The following is a 10,185-nucleotide window of genomic DNA, read 5'->3' as shown; positions in this document are numbered from 1 at the left end:
ATTTTTTAGTGCATTAATAATGTAATTCAAAATTGTAATTTTCCAGAGCTTATAGTGATTGTCCACCGAAAGCGATCAACGATCACTGACCTTGGAGTAGGAGTCGCCACAGGCTCCGAACCAAGTAACCAAAGGTGTTAGCATTGCTTCCGTGTGTTTTACTTTGCTGCTGCGTATTTAATTAAAGTTCTCTGAAACGAATGAATTAGCCAAGAGTGATATTCACCTCCCCTAGCGCTTTTCAATCCTACAATTTATCATCAATAACTATTTAATTATTTATTTGAAGTTCTAATCAATATATGTTACTTTAGCAATTAACCTATTAACTATGGATGGTTCAATTTATGAAGCATAACTAGGAGAAGTACTTATTAGAATGAATAGATTCTAACTAAAAAGAAAGATTAAAATAGATTTATATTTTTGACATTTATTTACTGTCAACTAATTATATTTTTTTAAAAATATTTAAAATATGATTATGAATAATTGGATTGATTAGAGATAAATGTTAATGTAAATGATTTAATCTGGGGTAAAGACAAGATATTGATGTCTCTGATTCGTTTGATATATAGATCAGTTAAGTGTAACAACTTTCTAGTAGTCATTGCTCAGTGTGTTTGCTATCGTATAAACCATTTTCTCTGAAACATAAATTTAATATTCTTATATGGTCTTTGTGATTAGATGACCTTTATAGATTGACTTGGACGAGTGAGAGATGTTTGACATGTACAATAACTACACACGTTGATGAGAGGGTGGTCGTTCCTTGCCCATATTCATCTTCCTCTATTATGTGCATTTAGAGCCAAGGTTACTGCTTCTCCCCTATATATTCGTCTAAGGAAATCAAGAAGAAAAAGAAGGCAGAACAAATCAAGAGTTTGAGAAGAGATTTAGTTCGCGGATGAGAAGGTTTTTCATTATGATCTTCACAGTGACGGGGAATGCAAGTTCTCCGTCTGATTCCAATTCATATTCACCACGGTAAGAATTTGTTTTATATAAATTATTTCTTATTGCAACGAAGCCAACTCAATTGTTCTAACCAATCTGTGAATTAACCACTTGCTCTTCAGTACAGATTCACTTTTTTCAAGCTGTTGGTAGGGACACTGATGACTGACTGACTGACTGACTGACCGACTGGGATTCTGCTTCTCCAATTCTCTCAGTCACTTTTTGAGTAATTATACCCGGCTAGTTGGACCAGGCCAATTGGACCAGGCCAATGTTTTCAAGACCGGACGGACCCCCATTAGACCTGATGGTTCGTATGATTCGATTGCGACTTAGCAGTGCAAATGGTTCGATATGCTTCGCTCAACTCATTGAATGTACGTAGTCGAGGGGACATGTTCAATCTTCCTATGAAATTGTATTTCAGGTAATTAATTACATAGCTACTGTTAAAAAATATATATATCTCAAAATTTATTGCACAAACTTTCTGAAAACATTTGATGTTCGATGAGTATCATCTCTAGATATCTTCCTTCCATCATTCCACAACAATAATCTAAAACAATCATAATTAAATCCTAGAACTAGAACTAGAACTAGAACTAGAACTAGAACCGAAAGAAAGACTGATTGGTTCTGAAAAAGATCCCTACTCATGCACCATAAATTCTAGTGGCGCCGGCCCTTTTGTTATTGCACCATCAAGTGTATTTAAACCCACTAATGTCAAATTCAATGCACATATATAGAGAGAGCGATGGTTCATAAAATTTCAATTTTATTTTATTTTATTTTTATTGATTTTACAACTGCTAATAATTGTCACAGGCTTTGATCAGTAAGTTAATTACGATACTGATCCCACAGACCGGACACCGTACGCTAAATATTATTACCCGCACATGCAACGCATGTGCGCTAGTTCCTACAGCTCAGCGACTAGCTAGCTCCATGGGACATTTTTATTAATCCTATTCAATTAAGTCGAGTCATGTGTTATAATAATCAGATCCACATCAATGTTCTGTTCCAAAAATGACCTAATTTTTTTCATTAGTCATAACTCACTATTATTTATTTCAAAATATATAAATGATTAAGTAGTAGTTGCATGTATTTAATTATATCGAGAGCTATCATCACGCAACATTTGCTTGATAGGAACGGAAGTGACCAACTGTGTGTATATATATCTTTCATATTGCGGCTGCTTTTACTTTTGGACTGAAAAAGCTAATGATGTATTAATCATCAACTAAAAGTCAACCCTTATTTGCTTCAAAAATTAGAATACTAATTTTCGGTCGTTATTATGTCTAATCTAAAAACTTGTTCAACACACGGCAGCCACCTTTTTTTCCTGCGTTTAGACCAAGGAAAGGAAAGGGTTGACAATTAACTCATTGACTAATTCCGAAATTGAATTGTAGACGGAAGGAGATATTTGTTGAGATATCCAAATTTATTGTCAACTATAAATCGTTAAATTCTTAAAGAAGATGTCATTCATAAGTATGCAGGTTGATTCATAAAAAAGTAAATTGCAATCGGTCCTCCATATTTGATAATGTTTTGTGTAAAAAATAAAATAAAATATAATCTTTTAACTGGGCCAGGCTTGGGGAAGAGCCCAAATAAAATAAAATATAATCTCTCAAGCCATCGTCACGTGCGCCTCGAAGGATCGCAAAGAGGGGGCGGCACGTGACTTTGGGACCCGCTCCGCTCGCGAGCCGCCAAATACCGCCGCCTCGACCTAAACGCGAGCCGAAGGGTCAGACCGGACCGCGAGGTGTCGTTTACTTGCGGTCACTTACCCTCTTTGACCAGATGCCGTGCGCGTTGACCGACCACTTGCTGAGTCAGATAACTCCTTTTGTTTTTTGGGGTTAAATTACTTAAATTTAGGGAGATCTTATTTTCAACATCTTTATTTTAAAGTGAGATTTATTATTATTTTGAGGTTTAAATGAAGGATATATATTTTTTAAAGATTCGGTAGGTTTTTTCATTTATTGAGAAAAATGCTCCTTTTTTTCGAAAAAATACCGTTTTTTATTAAAAACAATTTGGAAGGCAATTAAATTAATAAGTTTTTTTTTTTTTTTTTTTGGTGGGGAAGGAAAGTTATAAATATTTTAAATATTGGACCTTCCTCACCTTTCTGTGTTGTTCCTTTTTTCCCTCTTTTTCCCGTTGAAGTCAACTCTTCCCGATCCACAGACCCAGCTCCGCCTCCTCGCTCCTCCGGCGGATGACGCCACCGGCGACACCGCCACCGCGCCGGAGAGACGAAATCCCTAAATCCTCTTCCCTCTAACCCTAAAAATCCCTCCTTTTTTATTCCGAGCTTTAATGTCTCGTTTCTCGGCCTGTTCGCTATTATGATCGCCATTATTAGAGAGGGCGAAGCGAGTGTGTGTGGGAGAGAAGGGGCAGTTGGCATCTTCTTTTGAGCATTTAATTGCAACCTCTTTACTCGCCCCGAAGGAGTAGCTGTAAGGGTGGCTTCTGCGGCGCGGCCCAACTTTGCTGGTTTAGTTCACTTGTTCTTACTTCTTACACCTTCTCTCTCTCTCTCTCTTTTTTTTTTTTTTCGATCCCTCCCTTTTTTCGGTGTTTTTTCTCTGATTTGTCGCTGTAATAGAGGAGAAGCAGGGCAAGGAGGAGGGATTGAAGGGAGGGGATAAAGAATGTTGCTTGCAAAGCAGAGGTGGCAAGGACGGCGGTGATTGGCGGCCACTATGCCCTATTTAGGATTGCCGCCCGATGGAGCAACCGTAGGCATGCGCGTCATCCTGATCGTCGCGTTGTTGTGTGCCACCGCGCTGGCAGCTGCGGCGCAGAACCTGAGTTCCGCCGATCTCGCGGGGCTTTATGGCCTCCGAGCCTCGCTCGGCCTCCGCGCGCGGGACTGGCCTCGCCGGGCGAACCCCTGCGTTTTATGGGCCGGCGTCACCTGCAGCGCCGCCGGCCGGGTCGATGGAATCAACCTCTCCAGTCTCCGCCGCACGCGGCTCGGGCGGCGTAATCCGCTGTTCGCCGTTGACGGGCTGAGGAACCTCACCCAGCTCCGATCCTTCAACGCCACCGGGTTCGCCCTTCCCGGCCCCATTCCCGATTGGTTCGGCCGCGACCTTGCGCCGACCTTCTCTGTACTCGTCCTCCGCCACGCTTCAGTTCTGGGTCAAATCCCTGATAGTCTAGGCAACACTTCGCAGATCACCATTCTCGACCTCGCCGGCAACAACATCACCGGAAGCATCCCTTACAGTCTAGGTCAACTTGCCAACCTCACTCTCCTCGACCTCTCCTCCAACTCACTCTCCGGTGTGGTGCCGCTTTCTCTCGGCATGCTCAGGAACTTGAGCGTCCTCATCTTGGCTAACAATAGCCTCGTCGGACCCATTCCTCCGCAGCTCGGCGATCTCTCCTCGCTCACGGTTCTTGACCTGAACTCCAACTCCCTCACCCGATCGCTCCCTGATGACCTGAGGAACCTGAGGAGCCTCCAAAATTTGACCTTGAGCCACAACTTGCTCTCAGGTCCTCTCTCTTTCAATCTCTTCTCTGGTCTCACCCGGCTTCAGTCCGTCCAGCTAAGCCACAACAACTTCTCAGGGGCATTGCCCGACTCAGCCTGGTCTCTTGCTGAGCTATCAACATTCGACGTCTCTCACAACAACCTCACTGGGGCACTCCCAGACATTATACCAGCTGTTGTGAACAACGATGTCAGTGGCGTGCTCATTGATCTGTCAAACAATCTTTTCTATGGTAGCATCTCTTCTAGCTTTGTGAGCATTTTTAACCAATTTCGAATTGTGGATGTATCGGTAAATTTCCTAGAAGGTGCCTTGCCATTTGAAAACTTGCGCAGCAATGTCTCAGTCGGATTGAATTGCTTTCAAAATGCTACAAATCAAAGGAGTGCAGAGGTCTGTATGCAGTTCTATTCAGAGAGAGGGTTACCTTACAATGGGGGTGCGACCCCCCCAAGCCCTGCACCTTCAGGTACTCACAGGAGGAGGAATCGGAATTTAATTTATATACTCATCGGGGCAATAGGTGGTGCTTTGGTTCTTGTAGCATTGGTTCTTTTACTGATATTTTGTTGCAAGAAATCTGGTCGACAGAAAGCTGAACAGCAGCAAAGTAGGGAAGTCATAGCGTCCTCTTCTGATGGTGGAACCCTGGGTCCTGCTGTCCATGTCAATTTGTCAGCTGTAGGAGAGCCCTTCACTTATGAGCAGTTGGTCCAAGCTACTTCGGACTTCAGTGAGGAAAACCTTATCAAGCATGGGCACTCGGGTGATATATTTCGTGGTGTTCTGGAAAGAGGGATTCCTATCGTCGTGAAGAGGATGGATTTACAAAAGCTCAAGAGAGATGCTCTAGCTGGAGAGTTGGATTTGTTCTCCAAGGGCTTGCATGAACATTTGGTGCCATTTCTAGGCCACTGTTTGGAGAAGGAGAATGAGAAGTTCCTTATATATAAATTGGTGCCAAACGGTGACCTCTCATCAGCTTTGCAGAGGAAACCTGAGCTGGAAGAAGGGCTGCAGTCATTGGATTGGATAAAGAGATTGAAGATTGCAACAGGCATTGCCGAGGCTCTAAATTATCTTCATCATGAATGTTCACCTTCACTCGTTCATAGGTAATGCAATTATATAATTGCAGTAAAGCCTGGTCACTCGTTTTACCCGTTCTCTCTCATTTGATCTCTGTTTGACAAACAAGTTCTTTTTGTCAAGGTTATTAGTTTCAACACTCTGATACTTGATCTGATTGGTAGGCAAGGCACACCAAGTCTTATGTCTATGATTTAAATAGAATTAGTTATTTGGATAGAATATGTGATGTTTAAGATTTTTTAGGCTGTCTTTAAATACATATAATTTTCCCTTATGTAAAATATGATCTATAGGATATATTTTAGTGTATATATCATATCTAGTGCTTCTGAATTTTGGTTTTTGGATTTATGCATCTTATGCTGTCTTTATTACCATTCCCTTAGAAGTGCATTAGTGTCATTGATTTCAAAGAACCAACTTCATGCTAGTGCAAATAACCTTGTCAACCAGGAGTGGAATTTTTCACTGGATTTCCTAAAGTAAATTTAGTTTTGTTCAATCCATGCTATTGGACCAGCATAACCAGTTTGAAGCTCTGGCTAATCTCTTGGTCTTTGCATTCCAACTGTCATATGTTTAGTATTAGCACTCAATCTCTCAATGAACACTGCATTCACTTCTGATTTCTAATCTATATGTGATCAACAGTAAGTACTGTTTCAATTTGGGATTAGCTACATTTCTAAATGGCATGTACTCACATTAAATTACCTCTATGATAAATAATCTACTGCTTTGAAATGTTCTAAGGTTCAGATAGATGATTCTTGCTTAACCATGACCATCTCTTGATTTTTTGTAACTTTTCATGATGGTCTTCAAGATTGCCAACATCTTTTTCAATCATTCTATCTGGATAAGTGGCGCTCTCAGTACTTTCTATGCCTTTGTAAGCATCTCCTCCAACTAAAGTGCTAAGCAGGCATTTTTTACATTATTCTTCTGCATCTGAATCTTTCTCTTACCAAATAGCAATCATATATCTGAACCAAGTACAGTTATGTAAAATAATTAAATATCTTCTAGTTATCATTTTTATCCTTTTTTTTCTTCTGAAGATATATGTGCTACGACCTAACAATATTTTATACTGCTGAGATGTCTCAAAATGACTACTACAATTCTAGATCCTGCTTTTGGTGAAATGGGCTATCTTTCATCTGCAATTCTTCAGCCTCGTTTAGTTTTTTCTTTTTTGGTCCCATGTTCATTTTCAAAGAGTAGAATTTGAAAATTGAAATGAAAATGAAAATAAATATTTTTCATTAACTTTTTGACACATGAAACACAAGTTTCATGGGGGAGCTCTCAAGGTCATCCTCAACCATGTAGCATTCCTGTTCCTTTTCATTCAACTCTACTCAATGCAGCCTTGTATTTATCTACACAACATATGGCTTATTTCGACATCAAAACAATTGCTTCTTTTTTCTTTCGAGCATCTTATCATTCTTACTTGAATTAAAAACTTCTGAATACTATAGATAGGACTCCGAACCAAATCACACTAGATTATTCTACTCTGCAATTGATTTCTTGTTGCTTTTGTTAAATTATAATGAATAGGATTTGTGCTGCAAGAACAGTTTAATCTTTCGTTTTGTGTGGCAATTTTGTAGATAATTTCTGATAAGGATAGAAATTGATCAATCTCCTTCCACTTGTTAATTCATGATTAGTATATGAATTCATTCAAGTTTTGAAATATGATTCTTATCATGGTTTGCCTTTTGTAGAAGCCTCATCGTGAAATAGAGGAAACCTAAATCTTGTGATCATGGAAGCTTGCTGCTTTTGATCACAGAGTCTTTATGCTTCCGTTGTGTCCAGGGTATCAAATTTGTTTCATCTACCTCTTGGCAGATGAAATGATAAGCTTCACCCGCACTGGCGCACTTATCGGCATGGAATAATTTTTAAAATCATATTCCATTGTCTTGTATAGGATGTCTAATTTGGCTTCCCACCTTCAACAAACACCTTGATATAGAAGCTAAAATTAATTCTTTCCTGAGTACATATCTGAACCATTAACTATCACAATTCTTACTGTCTATGCTTTTCTTGTTGCTGATCTGATTTCCTAAATGAATACTCCATATAATGTTTTGGATTTGTGATGTCAAACTAAATTACTTACCATGTTTAGTGGTGACATAAAATATTAATCCTTGTCAACAGAAGTACCATATAATCTGTTTCATTAAACTGCAATTTATTGTGTTCTCAGAGACATCCAAGCAAGCAGTATCCTTCTCGATGACAAATTTGAAGTCAGGCTTGGAAGTTTAAGTGAGATTTGTGCTCAGGAAGGCGAAGCACACCAAAACGTGTTCACTAGGCTTTTGAGACTATCACAGTAAGTTACTTTCATTTGCCAATAAATATAGAATTAAATCCTAGTTCCACCTGATTCTATATTTACTGGTTTATGTATCGATCCACAAAGATTGATTTAGCTTCTTGGTTATCTATGCAATTTTTTGCCTTGGATATTTATCTCATCTTAGAAATTCTGTAATACACTTAAATGATATCTTACAAGAATATATTCAGTGACAGATTAAAGTTTATGATATCGATCTCAATTAGTTTAGAGTAAGTTTCATTCTGACAAAATCTTCTCTTCTTTGGTGAACAGGACACCAGAACATGGAATATCTGGTAGGGAACCTTCTGAAACTGCTTTTCTTTCCTTGTTTGATCGTGTCATTTAGTTCTTATCTGTTCTCTCATGCTCTTGAATTTGCAGGGCCTCCTGCAATATGTGCATACGATGTATACTGTTTGGGGAAGGTCTTGCTTGAGCTGGTCACTGGCAAGCTCGGAATCAGTGGCTCGAACGATGCGGCAGCGAACGACTGGCTCGACCACACACTTCAGTACATCAATGTGTACGAGAAGGAACTGGTGACAAAAATAGTTGATCCGTTCCTCGTCGTGGATGAGGATCACTTGGAGGAGGTCTGGGCCATGGCAATTGTGGCAAAGTCTTGCCTGAATCCAAGGCCGAATAAGCGTCCACCCGTGCGATACATTCTCAAAGCATTGGAAAACCCTCTCAAGGTAGTGAGGGAAGACAACAATTCCGGCTCAGCCAGGCTGAGGGCCACTTCATCGAGGGGATCGTGGAATGCTGCATTCATGGGGAGTTGGCGGCGCAGTTCATCGGAGATTGTATCAGTGCCGGGGCAATTGAGAGAGGATCAAACTCTAAAGCGTTCAGGCACTAGCAGGTCTCAAGGAAGTGGCGGGGAGCAGTCATTCTCACGCAAGAGGCCTTCAAAGGAGATATTCCCAGAGCCTTCAGGTATACGTGACATGGAGGATTGACAAGAAAAGATCTTCTTTTTATTGTTTTTGTTTTCTGATTCGGGTAAATCAAATATGGCGGGCTCCTGATTCGAGTTCTCGGCTATCGGCATCATCGATAGGCTGCCGCGAAAACATCAGCAAAACTCGGTTCAGATTGATATGTGTTGCTTGTGTTGGATTCTTCATCTTTGCTCTCACTTGTGCAGTATTCACACATTTGGGTTGGCAGAGAGCTGGTTCTCGAGGCACAAGGCTCGAGGATTTGTAGGTATATGGAGCTGACAGGGGATTAGAGTGATAGAGATGCTGATTCTTTTTCTTTCTTTCTTTTTCTTTTCCTGTTTTGCTGTTTGTTCTTGCTCTCGGTTCTTTGATGGTATAAAACGAGATGAAATTCTTTTCTCGTGTAATTTTTCTGTATATTGGATTAATTCTCCTTTTTATCATGTTGGAGGTGGATTGTGGAAACTTTTGACTTAGAATTTGGCTGTCTCAGATTAGGGAGGCACACTCGTGTGCTTCGGAAAAAAAAATGATATTAGCATTCGTCAAAAAAAATTGATGAATGCAAATAAATAAAGTAAAGAAAGCAAAAAAAGGTTGAATATATTATATTTGTATCATGTTTGATATGGCGAATAATGTGGCGAATAAGGCAGGTTGTGATCGAAGTTAAAAAGTTGGCTGATGTGATCATCAAAATCATGAAAGGATCAATACTCAAACTAGTATATGGTGGTATAGTTTGGTTGAATAGTGATCGGTTGGATCTATTGTCCGATCGGATTCCGAGTCCTCCTAGCGCGATGGAATCTTAAGCCGCCCTAATTTAATTCAGAACCGAGTAACACAGTCGTACGACTCAGCCAAATAGTCCAGTCAATCAGATAAAAAGTCCGATTAGATCTAGAATCCTCCCGGCTCAATGGAATCCCGAGTCAAGTCCACTTGGCTTAGCCAGACTCCTTGTCCAAGTAGTTACTGAGTCCTCAGAGAGACCAAGTCCTCAAGAAAGTCAAGTCCTCTGAGAGACCAAGTTCTCGAGATGGCCAGCATTCCTTTTCCGACCCGATCACGTTCAAGAGTGATGCCCGATCAAACGTTAAAGGGGACTCAGTCATCTTACCCTCAAAGCATATTAATGGTCTAATATTCTTTTTTGATGTTTTATATAACTGTTATTAGAGAATTAAGAGAATATTCCATGTGTAATTCGTATGACAAAAGCTTCCATCCTACAAAGCACAGTAATGGTCGG

At 40.1% G+C, this 10,185-nt stretch overlaps 1 protein-coding gene across 1 annotated transcript; it reads left to right on the top strand.

Moving 5' to 3' along the window:
- Positions 1-3,136: 3,136 nt before the first annotated feature.
- LOC121977213 (probable LRR receptor-like serine/threonine-protein kinase At2g16250) lies at positions 3,137-9,409 on the top strand. Its single transcript, XM_042529806.1, has 4 exons — positions 3,137-5,632; positions 7,843-7,971; positions 8,254-8,276; positions 8,365-9,409. Exons 1-4 carry the CDS (start codon positions 3,717-3,719, stop codon positions 8,943-8,945), a joined length of 2,649 nt encoding a protein of 882 aa, XP_042385740.1. The 5' UTR covers positions 3,137-3,716; the 3' UTR covers positions 8,946-9,409.
- The last annotated feature ends 776 nt before the right edge of the window (positions 9,410-10,185 follow it).

This window comes from Zingiber officinale, chromosome 4B (assembly GCF_018446385.1).
Source record: "Zingiber officinale cultivar Zhangliang chromosome 4B, Zo_v1.1, whole genome shotgun sequence".
NCBI lineage: Eukaryota > Viridiplantae > Streptophyta > Magnoliopsida > Zingiberales > Zingiberaceae > Zingiber > Zingiber officinale.
Note: the sequence above shows the minus strand (reverse complement) of the source record. Positions and strands in the feature narration are given on the sequence as shown.

Coding starts and splice junctions, on each gene's coding strand:
- LOC121977213 (XM_042529806.1), top strand. CDS start 3,717: ATGCCCTATTTAGGATTGCCGCCCGATGGAGCAACCGTAGGCATGCGC. Junction 7,972..8,253: donor AGGCTTTTGAGACTATCACA/GTAAGTTACTTT, acceptor TTTGGTGAACAG/GACACCAGAACATGGAATAT. Junction 8,277..8,364: donor ACCAGAACATGGAATATCTG/GTAGGGAACCTT, acceptor TTGAATTTGCAG/GGCCTCCTGCAATATGTGCA.